Here is a 15769-nt window from a genome sequence, read left to right on the forward strand (position 1 = left end):
TCTCTCTCTGTCTATGTGTGTGTGTGTGTGTGTGTGTGTGTCCCTTTCTATTTTAAATAAATAATGTTAAAGTAGTTATTTTATTATTTTTTTTAAAAGTGTCACAGATAAAGCAGAGAAGGGGAGGGGATGAAGAGGGGCAGATTACGATTCAAAGCAGGGCACAGAGAAGGCCTCTCGGGAGAAGTACCCTGCAGCACAGAGGGGGTGTGGATTGAAGAGTCCGGGCCCACAGGAGTCTGGAGGAGCTTGCACCTGGCAGAGGGTGCAGGTTCAACGCGGCCCCCCCCCCCACTCGAGGGCAGGGGAAGGAGCAGTGTAGGCTCTGGAGAATTGCTGGTGTCACGTGAGTTGTCCTGGTACTGAGTGCCGGAGGTGATGGGATGCCCCAGGAGCAGGGAGCAAGCCGGCATTGAGAAACAGCATTTTCTTGCAGAGACGGGGCCATCCCTGGAGACGAGGAGCAGTCGCCTGGCTGCTGAGGACGGAGGGAAAGGGCCAGGTCTCTCCACTCTGACATCCTCCCGCCCCACTGCCACCGTCTTCCAGGCCTAGAGTCATTGTTCCCTAGAGTACACAGTCTCAAACGGGCTTTCCGCTTGCCTCTGTCCCGCAGGGTCTGCTCTGCCCCCGGGCACCTGGAGTGGCCCTTACAAGGCTGTAGTCTCATTCCTTCACCTCTTTGCTCAGACACCTTCGGGAGACAGAAATGCAAATCAAGCAGACCCTATCCAGCCGGCCTGCCTCAAACTTGCTTGTTTAATCGCCTCTACTTTTTTTTTTTTTTAAAGATTTACTTATTGTTCATTTTATTTATTATCATTATTCTTCATTTTTGACCAGAGAGAGACAGATAGAAAGGGACAGTGAGAAAGCAAGACACCAGGTCCAGGACCTGAACCGTGGTCAGCCGCGTGGGAGTCCAGCACCTCAACCACCACACCTTCTGCCGGCTCCTCTACTTCTGATGTTCCTCACGTGGAGTCTCTGATAAAGTGTTACCTCCTCCAGGATGCCTTCCTTGATGCCTTCCACAGCAGGTTAGATTTCCTCCAGTCTCTCTCCCCGGCACCTCTCCATGGTCATCCAAGGGCACTGTGACCCTGACCCAGCCGGCCAGTTCTTTATGCCCTAACAGAAATCCTGCCTGCAGGGAACCGCTGGGTAAGCCATGTCCCAACCACTCGTTACCAGATGGTGACGGGCCAGACCTGGCCATACTAGAGCTGCAGCACCGGGCCAGGGCAGCACCAGACCCCAAGTGCGTTTAGGCCACAGACCGGGCAGGAGACGCAGTGTTGCTGGGGCTTTCTGGGCATCCTGATCTTTCCGCCCTGCTTGTCTGGCTCGGCCTGAGGAGCCAAGGAGCACGGGGTGTAGAAGGAGCCTGTGGCCAGGCAGGGGCACAGGGCACTCCCAGATCCCCCATCCTGCTCTGCAGCTCGGCCTCTGCCTTGGCAACCAGAGCCCCCACCAGTGTCCTAGCTCCAGACAGCCAGGCAGCCTGGTCTCCAGGGCTGGGTGACTGACCAGGAAGCCCCTCGTCCTGGTAGAAGGTGTATGACTCTGCTCCCGTACTTAGCAGCTCTCGGCCCCCATGGAAATTCAGTAGCCAGTTCTGTCCCACCTCTCAGCCGGAGAGGCTGATGCCAGAAAGGGAAAGGCCAAAGGCCATGTGGGGAATCAAAGCAGAGCCTAGAGGTCAGGTTCGGCCAGCGCTCCCCCTCATGAATTACCTCCTGGCCCAAACTTCGAGCAAGGCCAATAAAAGGGGCAAAGAGTGAGCAGTGCACTTCTCATTGCCAAGGCCCGTCTCAGCTCACAGCTCACAGTGACGGGAAGGGGGTCCTCACTGGGCCTTGGCAGAGGAGGAGGAGGACAGGTCGGAGGTCAGAGAACCTTGGCCTGGGCAGAACACCCAATCCCGGGTCAAAGTTTGCCTGCCTTTGCGTGAGAAGCTCTTTGGCTAGGATTCCCTGGATCGATACTGGGAACGCAGGGCAGGGGGGCAGCGGGCAGCGGGAAGGGCAGAGGCTCTGGGCTGGCGGGCTGAGTCGTGCAGCCCAGGGCTGTCAGTCAGCACCGCCGAGGGCTGCGTGACAGGGAGACAGGAAGACAAAGCAACCCACAGGGAACCCCTATGCCATGGAAGAGCCACACCCCAAACAGGGCCTCTGCTGAGTCAGGAGGTCAGGAGCCTACAGGAGGCTTTAGACGGTGGGCGTGGGGAACAGTGGTGGGAGTTAAAGGGACTCTGGGGAGAGCCAGCCGGTAGCCCAGCATTTAGACGGTTGGACACAGCAGACCAACCATGAAGTTTGAGTCCCAGACCCGGCAGCTCGAGAAACACGCCAGGCACGTGTGCGTACCCCAAATCCTGAAAGGAGGGAGAACTGGAGATGGGGTTACAGCTCGACCTCCCCTGTGGAGGGTGCTTCCTCACCTTCCCTCACTTTCCTCCCTCTCCAGTGAACATACGCACTCTGGCAAAATGAGGGGAGAAAAAGAGACTCTGGAGAGAGTGCTAGAGAGAGCGCTGAGAAACATTTATAGTTCAAAATGTGTCCACATTGGCTGGGCCTAGGCCTGGGCCGCCTCGTGCCTACCAGGCCAAAGCGAGATGGCGTCACTCACGCGGCCCCATGCCACCACGGCCAGCCTCCCAAGGCATCAGGAGCGCGATCACAGCAAATCCCCAGACGCGTTTTAGCCACCACGATGAGGAGGGCTCTCCTGCTTTAACCTCCGCAAGGAGAAGAACCTTGAAATGACCAATCAACTTCGTTCCTGTTTTCCTCAACCCTTTTCTGTCTATAAAGCCACCCTCCTCTGCTCAGCACATCTGGCCATGCATCCGCCCGGCCTGAGTTTTATGCCACTGAGTCCAGGACTTGAACCACGGTCGACTACGTGGGAGTCCAGCGACGTAACCATTAGGCCATCTGCTGGTCCCTCTTTTCTTTTTTTTCCCCCTTTTTAGAGTTTTGCCATAGTGCCGTGCACTCACCAGAGACAGACACAGAGAGAGGAGAAGTGAGAAGTCTCCCTCCACAGGGGATGGCCACACTGCAGTGCTGCCTTCTCCACTTTCCTCTCGGGCTTTTGGACACACACACACACGCACACACGCAGAGCATGTTTTCTTTCCTTTTTTTGTTGTTAAGAGAGTTTTGCTATAGGGCACATGTACTCTCCAGAGAGACAGACCGGAAGTGAGAAATCACCCTCAGGGAAGGTGGCCACACCACAATCCCTTCTCCTCTGGTCTCTTCTTGGGATTTTGGACATGCACGCACATGCACCCTGTGTGAATTTTAAGCCACTGGTTCTGGGACTCAAACCATGGTCGACTATGTGAGAGTTCAGCAATGTAACCATTACGCCATCTGCTGGTCCCCCCAGCATGTTTTTCAAACCTCTGGGTCCAGGGCTCAAAGTGCAGAGTCGGCCATGTGGGATCCAGTGCCTTAACTATCACGCTACCTTTGGCCCAAAGCCCCCCTCCCTTTCGGCATCACAGTGGGTTTAGATTCTCACCCTGTGCATCATGACCAGATTCCAGCACTGGGATCTGGGGACACAAGCACTCACAGCGAGGGCATCCTTCTGGAGCAGAGCCGAGAGCCCGGCTGGCCAGACTGCCTGGTCTGAGCAACAGGACAGGGCCTTCCCCACGAGTACAGTGGGAGACGAGGAGGTCCTGGCAGCCCAGAGGCCTGACTGTCTCCCGCCACCCTGCCCTGCCCTGGAGAGAAGTAGGCGCCCCCAGCCTGGATCCAACCCCTGGGACGTAGCACCCCTCTGTCCCCTCCCCAGAAAGCTGTTTCTGGCCCTGGATAGTAGGTGGAGCTGCGAGACGGTGGCCCAAGGCCAACGGTTGATCCTTCTAACTGTTGACTGGTCCAGTTTTGATATCAGGTGATCAGGACAACCGGGCCAATCTGATTGGGAATGGGGTTCATATAAGGCTTCCTTGCCTGGAGCCAGAGCCATGACCAGCCCCACAACCCTGGGGATCTCCAGCACCCACCTCCACAGGTACGGACCCCTGCACACATCCCGGGAGCCAGAGGGGCTGGGCGGCCAGGCACCCTGAGCTCTCAGCCAGAGAGGCAGAGCGACAACTTCAAGGGTGGCCCGACTGCTGCAGCTTCACCCTTGTCATGGGTGGCCAGAGCATAATCTTGCCACTCAGGTCCAGACGTCGGCTCCTCTGGTTTTAAATGAGGCTCTTGGACTGCACCAGCTCTAGGGACCTTGCTTGGAGTGGAAAGATGGGGAGGTGGGGGAGGGTCCCCCCCGGCATGAGGGCAGCTGTGGCCCTGGCTGCAGCCCACTTCAGCCTCTGCAACCTAGAGCCAGGGGACTCATCCTTGGAGGAGGCACCTTCTTGGTTTTGATAAAGAGTGCATGGGGTCACAGGAAGGCTCAGGTTGGCGTCTTCCTGAGCCAACATGCCAAGTACACGTATGCCCGGAGTCCCGGCTTGCTGAAGCTGAGGGTGCATCATAGCAGGAAGACCTGGGTGGGGGATAGTCTCTCTCTCTCCCACTCATGGAGGAAAGAAAGGTTCACAAGAAGAAAGAGTGCCATGGTGGGGGACCCTGGCTGTTGGCACGGGCGCATGGGGATTGCAGGGTTGGGGGAGTCCCCTGCTTCCTGGGTGTGAGGGCGGTGCCAGCATCCATGCTGTACCAGAGGCTGGCAGGCCTTCTGTTTCGGAATGGTCACTTACCTCGGAACTGGAAACAGGGTGTGGACAGAAGAGGGAGCCGGGCTGGGAGTCTAGACATTCAGGTGGGAACCTTGAGGCCCCTGTCCAGTCCTCGAATGCTGTGATGTGCCAAAAGTGGGTGGAACTTACTGCTTGGGTGTCCAGCGGGGGCCAGGCACAGAGTGACCAGGGCACTTGCTGAGTGATGGGTGAATGGCTCTGCTCGATCCTCAGCCAGGCCCCTCCTTCCTTCTCCCACAGCTGCTGCAGATGGCCTCGTCCTGGTCTGTCTCCCTCTCGGCCACGGAGCTCCTCCTGGCCTCCGCCATCTTCTGCCTGGTGTTCTGGGTGGTCAGGGCCTCGAGGCCTCGGGTCCCCAAGGGCATGAAGAGTCCCCCGGGACCGTGGGGCTGGCCACTGGTTGGGCACATGCTGTCCCTGGGGAAGAGTCCGCACCTGGCGCTGGCGAAGCTGAGCCGTAGCTACGGCGACGTGCTGCAGATCCGCCTGGGCTCTACGCCCGTGCTGGTGCTGAGTGGCCTGGACACCATCCGGCAGGCCCTGGTGCGGCAGGGCGACGACTTCAAGGGCCGGCCCGACCTCTACAGCTCCACGCTCATCACCAGTGGCCAGAGCATGTCCTTCAGCCCTGACTCGGGGCCCGTGTGGGCTGCCCGCCGGCGCCTGGCCCAGAACGCCCTCAACACCTTCTCCCTGGCCTCCAACCCAGCGTCCTCGTCCTCCTACCTGGAGGAGCACGTGAGCAAGGAGGCCGAGGCCCTGATCGTCAAGTTCCAGGAGCTGATGGCGGAGGCCGGGCGCTTCGACCCCTCCAGCCACATTGTCATGTCCGTGGCCCGGGTCATTGGTGCCATGTGCTTCGGGCAGCACTTTCCCCAGAGCAGTGAGGAGCTGCTCCACCTGCTGAAGAACAGCCACGAGTTTGTGGAGACCGCCAACTCCGGGAACCCCGTGGATTTCTTCCCCATCCTGCGCTACCTGCCCAACCCTGCCCTGCGGAGGTTCAAGGACTTCAATGACAGGTTCCTGCGGTTCCTGCAGAAGACGGTCCAGGAGCACTACCAGGACTTTGACACGGTGGGCCGGGCTGCACCTGCAGGGCCTGGAGCAGCCCCTTCCCTTCCCCTCCTCAGTTTCCTCCCCCTGGCAGCCTTCCTCTCAGTGGAGCCTGGTGGGGTCATTGTCCTGGATAAGAAGGCTTTTGTCCTGCAGGAACCCGAACCTGCAGAGGCTAATTCCCTGCCAGGGTGTCACTTGGCCTCCCCTGGTTCAGGCCAGCCTCTTCCTCCTTAGAAACTGGACCCTGGGGTTAATGGAGGGAGGGTCAGTGGACATGAAATGACACTAAGCCTAACCAAGGCTGCTGCCAGCTCCTGCCAGGCCGGGGTGGGGGGTGGGGGAGTGTCCAGCACCCAGGGACGCCAGGTGAGGTAGGGCAAGGTGCAGCGTTTGGCCTGGAAGTCCCAGAGGTCCCTTTAAGCTTGTGACCCTTCAGAACAGCGTCCAGGACATCTTGGGTGCCCTGTTCAAGCACAGCGAGAAGAGCCCCACCGCCAACGGCAGCCCCATCCCCCAGGAGAAGATTGTCAACCTCGTCAATGACATCTTCGGAGCCGGTAGGAACCATCGGCGTCTGCTGCCCAGCCCCAGCCTTGCCCGACCCGAGTCTATCAAATAACCTCCAACCACGTGCCTGAGGGCACAGAAACCCACCTGGGGTCAGGGTCTGAGCCCAAGCTGTGCCATCAGTTCCCAGTGGAAACTCCACCAAGTCCCCCTCCCTCCAGGCCTCAGTTTCCCCCTCTGAACAATGAAGGGGTCTCTGGCCTGTAAGTCTGGCCCCTGTAATTCCTGCAGCTAATTATGAAGGCAGATGTCAGTGTACGTGGAGGGGCCCAGCCTCTGCCTTCGGTCCCTGCGTGCTGCTGCTGGGTCAATGCTGTTTTCCCTGTCCCTGTCTTCCTCTCTCTCTCCCCTTGCCTGATGCTGCCCAGGGTTCGACACAGTCACAACAGCCATCTCCTGGGGCCTTATGTACCTTGTGACGAGACCCGAGATACAGAGGAAGGTCCAGAAGGAGCTGGGTACGTGGCCTCCCAACGCCCCTGGCCTCGGCGCCCAGGCTGTCCGCTCAGCCCGTGCCCACCTCCGTGCCCCGCTGTGTGCCAGCCCTGGACGTGCAGTGTGCTCCCTTGCACAGAAGGTGCTGGGGGCTCCTGGGCTGTCGGACGTGTGAATAGACATAGTCCCATGTGGAGGGACATGCGGAACACTAGCGGACACACGGCCTGGCTCTGTGGCAAGCAGTAACACACTGCTCAGGGAAAGCTGGATCCCACATGGTGACCACAGTTCAAATCCGCGGCCGGGCCGATGTGAAACATACTGGACACACTCATGACTACCCATGAGCCAAGGGGCTGGAGGACTGGAGGAAGGGGCCACGGCGTGACCATACCCTGTGGGGGTGCTCGTCGCTCTCGCACACGCACACACACACACGCCCTATCATGAATAAAGAAAAACACGTTGAAGAGCAGGGACATGAGAGCAGTCGGGGCACCCTGAGCTCCATCCATCCACTGTGTCCTGCAGACACGGTGGTCGGCAGGGCGCGGCGGCCCCAGCTGTCCGACAGACTCCAGCTGCCCTACATGGAGGCCTTCATCCTGGAGACGTTCCGGCACTCCTCCTTCGTCCCCTTCACCATCCCCCACAGGTGAGGCTCCTCCTCTGCCCTGCTGCCTCTGAGGTTCTGCCTGAGCTTCCTGCTCCCCACTTCTCAGACCCAGCCCTGGCTCAGACTCTGGCCTCTCCTTCCCGGCTAAGACACCAGGGTCCTTGCAGATACCCTGGCCTCTGGTTTGCCCCATCCAGCCCAAACATACCAAACCACTCAGCTCTCAGGAAAAAAATCCCACTCAGACATCTCATTCACCTCCACTCGTGTTCCCTCCATACAAGGACCCTCGCCCCCACCGGCATGCGCCTGCCAGCCTCCAGTTGTCCGTATGCTGGCCCCTCTGCTGCTCTCTTCTCTGCAGCTCCTGCCTGGGTCAATCCTGATGCAGACTTCTCCACCAGAACCCTCTGGGACTCAGAGGGACTCATCTGGCTGTCACAGCTTCATTCTCTGCTTTATTTATTTATTTATTTATTTATTTATTTAGAGATTTTTGCTATAGGGTGTATGCACTTGCTGGAAAGACAGAGAGAGAGAAATTGAGAAACCACTCCCCGGGGCAGGGAGTGGGGGGAATGGCCACACCATAATCCTTTCTCCATTCTCCTCTTGGGATTGTGGGCATGACACACACGTGCCCAGTGTGAGTTTCAAACCACTGGGTTTGGGACTCAAACTGTGGTTGACCATGTGGGAGTCTAGCACCTTAACTGCTATGCCACCTGCTGGTCCCCATTCTCTGATCTTACTGGACTTAACGATGACTACTTGATCATGCCCTGAGATAGAACAACATGAAGAGGGTCAGTGCATATTGACTTCTGCCCAAATGCTGGTCCACTCTAGAATAAGGGGCTTGATTTCCCAATCAGGCTCAAAATTCCCCGGGCTGCCTGCTTCTTGGCCCCAGAGAATGGAGCCGATCACCCTGCTGGGCATAGAGATTCTGTCAACCCTTGCCTTGGTTGAAGAACGGGGGCTAAGGAAGGGGAAGGATCAGTTGGCTCTTCCCTGCACCTCACTTCCGCTCCCGGTGTAAGGCGTGGAAGCAGCAGCAAGACGTGCCCCGGTTTTCCACCCCTGAGCCTGACGAGCATGTCTCCTTCCTCAGCACAACAAGAGACACAAGTCTGAATGGCTTCTACATCCCCAAGGAGCAGTGCGTTTTCGTAAACCAGTGGCAGGTCAACCACGACCCGTGAGTACCTGCTTCCCCTGCGCGCTCAGATCCCTAAGCTTGGAAACTCACCAGACGTGTGCAGGGGTCCCCGGATCTCGAGCTGGAGACTGGGGAGAGGGGGTTGAAGTGTGACAAAACCTCCAAAAGGGTGCCTCTCTCCATCAGGAATAAAATTAACTTTCCAAATAATAATCATCACTCCTGGGGAGTGGATGGCCATGCAGCGGGCGGGCGTGACCGCTCTGTGGAGCTGACCAACTGGGTGTGCTGCATGCGCCTTCCGTGCTCTGGGGCTGGCTGGGGCTGGGGCTGGCTCACGGTATTGGCGTTCTATTGGGGGTACTTTCTCTGTCTCTCAGTCTCAGAAGAGACGGATGAATCAACTTTGTAGAAAAATTAAAAACGGAGGCTGTTCACACTGCAGTCCCTTCTGCATTTCTCCATCCTGCCAAGATTTGGGCCATACACACACGCGTGCCTGGAGTGTTTTTCAAGCCACCAGGGCCAGGGCTCAAACTACAGCCGGCTGGGCCAGCTAATGACATCCTTAACCTCTAGGCTGCAGGGCTGGCCCAGAACAGTTCATCGTAGAGTCCCTTTCCCACGGACAGCCTCCCATTGCTCTCAACCTACTCGGACGCTTGTGTTCTCTCTCTTCTTTTCTTTTTAAGAGATTTTTGCTATAGGGCACATGTGCTCCACAGAGAGACAGCAAGAAATCACCCCCACCCCAGGGATGACCGCCATAGTCCCTTCTCCTCTAGTCTCTCAGGATTTTGGGAACACACGCATACGAGCTGGTGTGTTTCAAGCCCCGGGTCCAGGACTTGAACTGCAGTTGACCACACAGGAGTCCATCAAGTCCCCCCAGGCCTTTCTTCTCAGGCCTCGCAGCCGCAAACCCCTTCCCCTCTGCTCCTCTCGCAGGACGCTGTGGGAGGACCCATCCGAGTTCCGGCCGGAGCGATTCCTCACTGTGCAAGGCACCGCCATCAGCAAGGCGGCGAGCGAGAAGGTGATGCTGTTCGGCATGGGCAAGCGCCGGTGCATCGGGGAGGTGCTGGCCAAGGCGGAGGTCTTCCTCTTCCTGGCCACCCTGCTGCAGCAGCTGGAGTTCAGCGTGCCGCCCGGCGTGCAGGTGGACCTGACCCCCATCTACGGGCTGACCATGAAGCACCCACGCTGTGAGCAGGTTCAGGTGCGACTGCGTTTCTCTATCCAGTGAAGAAGGTGCCACCGTACCGAGCCAGGGGACGGAGTGTGGGGTCACCCAGGGGCTGCCGTGCTTATTTCTTTTCTTTTTATAATGGCTTTGAGATGCAAGTCTTACGGCATGTAATTCACTCTAAAATGTGCGGTCCAACATCTTGTAGTCTCAGACTTGCGTGGCCCTTTACCACAATGCAATCAATTCTAGAACATTCTCACCATGCCCCCAGAAAACCCGTGCCCATTTGCAGTCACTAGCCAGCTTAGTGAGGGTCTCCCTAACTGGCCTCCCCTGCCCTCCAGCCACAGATAACTGCTCTCTGCCTCTACAGAGTAGCTTGGTCCGGAGAAGTCACATAAACAAATGGCACAGCTTGTGGTCTTCTGTGATGGGCGTCCTTCACTTAGCCAGGGTTTCGGGGCTCCCCTGTGCACGGCAGGGGTCAGTGCGCTGCTTCTTGAGCACCTAAGGCCAGACTCATAGTCACTGCTGGTATCTCTTCGCTCCTCTCTCTTCTCTTTTCTCGTATGACCCAAGTCCCTAAACACTTGAAGGAATGAAGAGGGCGGGACCCAGCCTCATGGGCCAACCCCAGAGGGCGAGTGGGGATCCTTTGTGTTCCATCCTCAAAAGACAGAAAATGTGGGAGCCAGCAGGTATGGGGGTTAAAGTGCTGGGTCCCACAGGGCCATCTGTGTGGGTCGAATCCCAGACCTGGCAGCACAGAAATCATGCCAAGTGTGTATGCGTGCAGGCCCAGAACCTTGAGAAGAGACTGGAGGAGAAGGGACTGTGGCGTGGCTATATCCCCAGGGGTGATTTCTCACTTCCCCTCTCTCTGTGTCTGTCTCTTTGGCGAGCACACATGCCCTATAACAAACAAACAAACAAAGTTCATTAATATATTTCTAACCAGAGAGGGACAGACACCCAGCAGTCCCCATGCCACAATCCACCCCTTGCCCAGCCACTCCATGTCACAGGCACCCATGGACACACACGTCTGTACTCAGGGAGTCCCTGGTATAAGAACCCAGGACCTCCTCCATGTGGGCCCACAGCACCATGAGCTGGCCCACCCCGTTTTAAGGGCTGATGGCATTTCCTTTGCTGTCCCCTTCTCTGTCCATGCTGTATAACAAGCTGGGTCCCTTCCAGGCCAAGCTGGCTGTTACTAAGATAGATCGATTCTGGAAGCCTGGGGCAAACATGCTCCTACCCCAGGGGTAGCCCCTTTGAATGCCGGGGTTGGCTGCAGGGTGGGGGCCTTCCCTGGACTCGCCTTCTTCTTTTTCTTTCTTACCAGACCCACATGGAAACAAACTTTTTTTTTTAGAGAGAGAGATGTTTTACTATAGGGCTCATGAGCTCAACGGAGACACAGAGAGTGACAGTGTCCAGCGTCTTAACCCCTGCCCCCGGCTGGCCCCCACATGAACAAATCTGAACTCCTGCGCATTGCTGATGGGGATGAAAAATGGTGCTAATGTGGAAAATGGCTAGGCATTTCCTTGAGAAGTTGAGCGTGGAATTACCACGTGATCCAGCTCCTAGGTGTAGAGGTTTAAAACTGAAAACAGGTGTTCAGACTAAACCTCGTACATGAAGGCTCGTAGCAACCTTATCTGCAATAGTCAAAAGGTGGGGACAACCCGTCTGTCTACGGACAGATGACCGGCTGAATGCAATGCGGTCTGAGCACACGGCGGAGTGTTGCTCGGCTGCAGAAAGCCGTGCAGTTTGGTGGATGCTGTGACTTCCGCTCATGAGCCTGGAGCACATAGCGCTAAGTGAAACGAGCCGGACGGCAGGGGCACGTACGATTCCACTTACACGGGCGCGGAGGACGGGGAGCCGGGAGTGGCGGCGACACAGGCCTAGAGGAGTGGGGGGCAGAGCTCCTGCTTGCTGAGCAGAGTGTCTCTTTGGGGTGAAAGCCCTTGAAATGGATGGTAGGTATGATTGTGGTTGTGCAACTCTGGGATGTGTTGGCACCACCAAGCCGTGCACCCCGAAAGGTTAGGCGGGTCCAGTAGTGCAGTGCGCTGTGACGCTGACCGACGTGGGGACGTCTTGGGCTCGTGTTAAGGTTCCTCCCGAGTGCAGCAGGCATCTGAGCCCGTGATCCAGGACTGGCCGAGGCTGGGAGTGGAGTGTGGCATCAAGGTCCTATTGAGGAGACAGCCATGCATGTTGATTAAGGCAAATGGATCTCACAGGGCCAAAGGTGGGGTTCAAATCCCAGACCCTGTGCCTCGAGAAACATGCTGGGGTGTGTACGCAAATGACCAAAATCCCAAGAGGAGAAGGGACTGTGGCTGGCCAGCCCCGTGAGGTGTGATTTCTCACTTCTCCTCCCTGCCTCTCTCCAGTGAACGCATATGCCCTATAGCAAATAAATTTTTAAAAAGTATTTTAAAGGAGAAGAAAACTCCTGGTGGGAGGAAACACCTCACCTGAGCTCTGTCTGTGCCTGTCCTCAAACCCAGAGCAAACCCTGCAGACCCCATTTGAGAGGAGGGGACAACTCTGCCCCAGGGAACCTCAGTCTGAGGGGGAGACAGGGTTTGCCCTGGGACCCCAAGGTGCTGCCCCGACTGTCACTGACTGAGCAGACACAGCCCTGCCGGGCGCTCTGTCAGGAGGAGACAGCCCTGGGAGCGGCACCTGAGGCGGGAGGCAGAGCCCTTCCCTGGGACCCCAAACCCAGGCCACGGCCCGCCCCAGAGTTGCAGGTGCAGACAGCGTGGCCCTGTCTGAGGGGGAGACACGGTCTTTGGGGAGCACGGGTGGTGGCACAGACACAGGCCCCGAGCACCAAGCCCTCAAGCCAAGATTCAGCAGGGCCCAGGCCCCCAGGGGTAGTCGTGGGACAGGCCTGAGGTGGCCCAGTGGTCACCCAAAGGTCACTGCCCCACCTGGCTCCCGATGGTCAAGAGCTGGCCTGAGCTTCTCACGCACATGGCCAATCTTTAACCGGCTGGCCTAGGGTCCCCTGCAGCCAGAGCAGGTAGGAGCCGAGGCTGGACACGGGGACTTTGCTCCCTGCTCGCTGCAGCTGGCCCCTAGCAGGCTGCGCACAGCAGGACCGTCCCGCCCCTCCCCGGGCAGGCCCCGGACACAGCCTCGGCTGTGCTCACGACACCCCAGGGGGCTCCGTCATACCATAATTTATTATTTTTAAAATTTGCTAGCGGGCACATGTGCTCTCCGGAGACAGAAAGAGAGCAAAAAAGTGCGATGGCGCCCCCCCACCTCGGGGGTTGGCCATGCTGCGGTCCCGGCTCCATTTTCCCCTCCGTTGGGGAGTTTGGGCACACACACATGTGCCGGCATGTTTTCCCAGCTCTGGGTCCAGGACTGCAAAGATGCGGTGGGCCTGGAGGGCCAGTCAGGACTGCCCGGACAGAGCAGGGCAGCTGGCAGTGTGGGCCACGGCGTGGAGCGTGGGTGCTCAGGCTCACTGAGTGTTAGGAGACCCGCTCGGCCTCCCTCAGACCCGTCTTCACCACCTCTGAGGTGCTCTCCACAAGCCCGGAGTCCTGGCTGCTGCCACGACTCTGTCCTGCCAGCCTTGCTTCAGGAGGTGGGTCTGGCACTCGGACGGGCAAAGCCCCAGGCGGGGACTCGCCTCGGTGGGTCAGGAGACTGAGGGCCCTCTCCCGGCCTGTCCCGTTCTGACCCTGGCTCCTGGTCACGCTGGCACCTACCACCAACCAGCTCTTCACAGCCGAGCTCGGGTTCTCGAGGGGAGTGACCGGCCAGCGCCATCTTTCTCAGCCAGGCTGTGCAGAGGTCATGGGTCCGTCAGTGGCCAGGTCCCCTGGTGCAACGTTACAACACCCAGCCAGGCCCAGGGACACTGCAGTACAGGGACAAGCACTCAGTCACACGACTGCCTGCATCTGTCACTCACCCTTTGCTCCCCCCGGTGCCAAGAGCATTCATTGTCGCCTTGGCCTTCCCGGTGACTCCAAGGGTGATGTCTGACAATTCAAGGAACTGCCACAGTTCTTGTTGTAGCTCACCCAGGTAGCGTGGAGGTTAAGGCAGCTGGAGCCCACATGCCAGCTGCGCGGTTCAAGTCCCAGACCCGGCACTTGAAAGCGGGCGTGTGTGTGCCGAGAACCCCGAGGAGAGTGGAGAAAGGACTGCAGAGTGGTCATCCCGTGGAGGGGGTACTTTCTCGCTTTCTCCTTCTCTGGTGAGTGCGCATACACCAAAACAACAACAACAACAACAACCAAGTCCCCCTTCCTCTGAAGAGGGACTGTGAGCCTGGGGCAGGTGAAGCTGCCGTCTCCTTTATTCCCGGGTGACCTCAGTCCCTGTGCACGTGAACCCGCCAGGCGCTGCACCTGATCGCTGGGTAAGCCTCAGCCCCAGGCAGTTAGGATTCTAGAGTTGGTAAGGAGCCTGAGGGTGGAGCAGACTGCCCCAAGGACACAGCCATGGGCAGAGCGCTGTCTGGGTAGGGAGCCACGCAGAGGCTGGCTTCTCCTGGACCAGCGTTCGCACACGAGGCTGCCCTCCGCCTCCCTGCCGCTGGCCACCACAGGCTCTCATTTGAGAAGGGGCTGCCACCAGAGAGGGCCACAGCCTAGCTGAGCTCCCCATCCCTCAGGGGTCCCACCTCAAAGTTACCACCCTGGGACCAGCAGTTGGTGTACTGGTCAAGGCACTGGATTCCCACACGGCCGTCGGTGATTTGAGTCCCGGACCCGGTGGTTAGAAACTCACACCAGGTGTGTGTGCGTGCCCAGGGTCCTGAGAGGAGGGATTGTGATGTAGCCATCCCCTGGGGGGTGATTTCTCGTCTTCTCTCTGTCTTTCCGCAAGCACATGCACCTTATAGCAAAAAATCTCTCTCTCAAAAAAAGAGCGTCCTAAGACCCCCACACTCTGCACCTCTGCAGTAACATGACCCTCCCAGGATTCCCCCCACCCCTGGGCAGCTGTGGTGGGGCTCCCGGGGTGTCCCCTGCCCCTTGCCTCACAGTAACAGCGGGGAAGCAGCCTCTGGTCTGTGCGGAGGCCACTGGAGCTCTCCCAGTGGGAGCAGCGGGTTTTTCTGGTTTTAGGATAACCTGGTGACACTCGATAGCTTCCCAGGCCCCTTCAGTTCTGCTCTGGCTCCATCTGGGCTGGGAACTGATGGTGAGCCCAAGCTGGGGCAGCAGGGCTGGGGAAGGAGAAGGGCTGTGTGACAGGAGCTGGCTCACTGCTAGAGGGCCGAAGCCGCGCGCCCTGGGCCGGTTGCATAACCTCTCCAAGCTGAGATTTTTCTCATTTTGCAACTGTGGCTGATAATCCTACCCTGTGGGTCTGGTGGGAGGTTTAATGAGGTAGTATGTGATAGGTCAGTGCACAACATGCACCACACAGACGCACACGCACACGCACACCCCCGGGAATGCTGGGAAGGGTGGGCTCAGGGCAGGGTAGGAGCCACGATGCGTGTGTGTGCACCCCAGGCACATACGTGGGAGCCAGCATTCCTGGGACCTGCACGGCCTTGCTGGGGTCCTTCCAGGGCCTGGCTCAGCCCACTTCCTTCCACTGCTCCCCCCACCCAGAAGCTGGGGAGGGCTGGGGGCATTGGCGTGCCAGGGAACAATGGCCCCAAGCCTGTTGCGTGCGAAGGAGCTGCCGGAAGGAAACTCACCTCCCCATGGGACAGGTCACCACCCCCGGCGCCTACCTCGGGCGCCTGGAGACCCCATGTTGCTTAGGGAGAGGGTCTTCATGCACCCCAGGTCCCTGACCTCTGCATACCCTGGATGGGCTCCCTGCCATGCCCCTCTTTGAAAGAGAGGAGTACCATCCAGCAACCCTAGCTTCCTCCCTACGGCCTGACTGGGCCCCTCCAAGAGTCTAGGGCCCTGTTCCCATTCATCACCATGTCCCCTGTGTGTGGCCTGACCCAGAGCAGTCTCCGTAGTGTGAGCCCACTGAACAAGT

The 15769-nt window shown here is 58.3% G+C and overlaps 1 protein-coding gene across 1 annotated transcript; it reads left to right on the forward strand.

Annotated features, from left to right (window-relative positions):
• The first annotated feature begins 3934 nt into the window (after positions 1 to 3934).
• Positions 3935 to 10182, forward strand: CYP1A2 (cytochrome P450 family 1 subfamily A member 2). The gene is made up of 7 exons (XM_006163024.3): positions 3935 to 4038; positions 4976 to 5812; positions 6231 to 6351; positions 6730 to 6819; positions 7331 to 7454; positions 8530 to 8616; positions 9526 to 10182. The coding sequence occupies exons 2-7, from the start codon at positions 4985 to 4987 to the stop codon at positions 9821 to 9823; spliced, it is 1548 nt and encodes a 515-aa protein (XP_006163086.1). The 5' UTR covers positions 3935 to 4038; positions 4976 to 4984; the 3' UTR covers positions 9824 to 10182.
• The last annotated feature ends 5587 nt before the right edge of the window (positions 10183 to 15769 follow it).

Source organism: Tupaia chinensis, unplaced genomic scaffold (genome assembly GCF_000334495.1).
Source record: "Tupaia chinensis unplaced genomic scaffold, TupChi_1.0 Scaffold141293_1, whole genome shotgun sequence".
In the NCBI taxonomy this organism is placed as follows: Eukaryota; Metazoa; Chordata; class Mammalia; order Scandentia; family Tupaiidae; genus Tupaia; species Tupaia belangeri.

Coding starts and splice junctions, on each gene's coding strand:
- CYP1A2 (XM_006163024.3), top strand. CDS start 4,985: ATGGCCTCGTCCTGGTCTGTCTCCCTCTCGGCCACGGAGCTCCTCCTG. Junction 5,813..6,230: donor ACTACCAGGACTTTGACACG/GTGGGCCGGGCT, acceptor GTGACCCTTCAG/AACAGCGTCCAGGACATCTT. Junction 7,455..8,529: donor CCCTTCACCATCCCCCACAG/GTGAGGCTCCTC, acceptor CTCCTTCCTCAG/CACAACAAGAGACACAAGTC.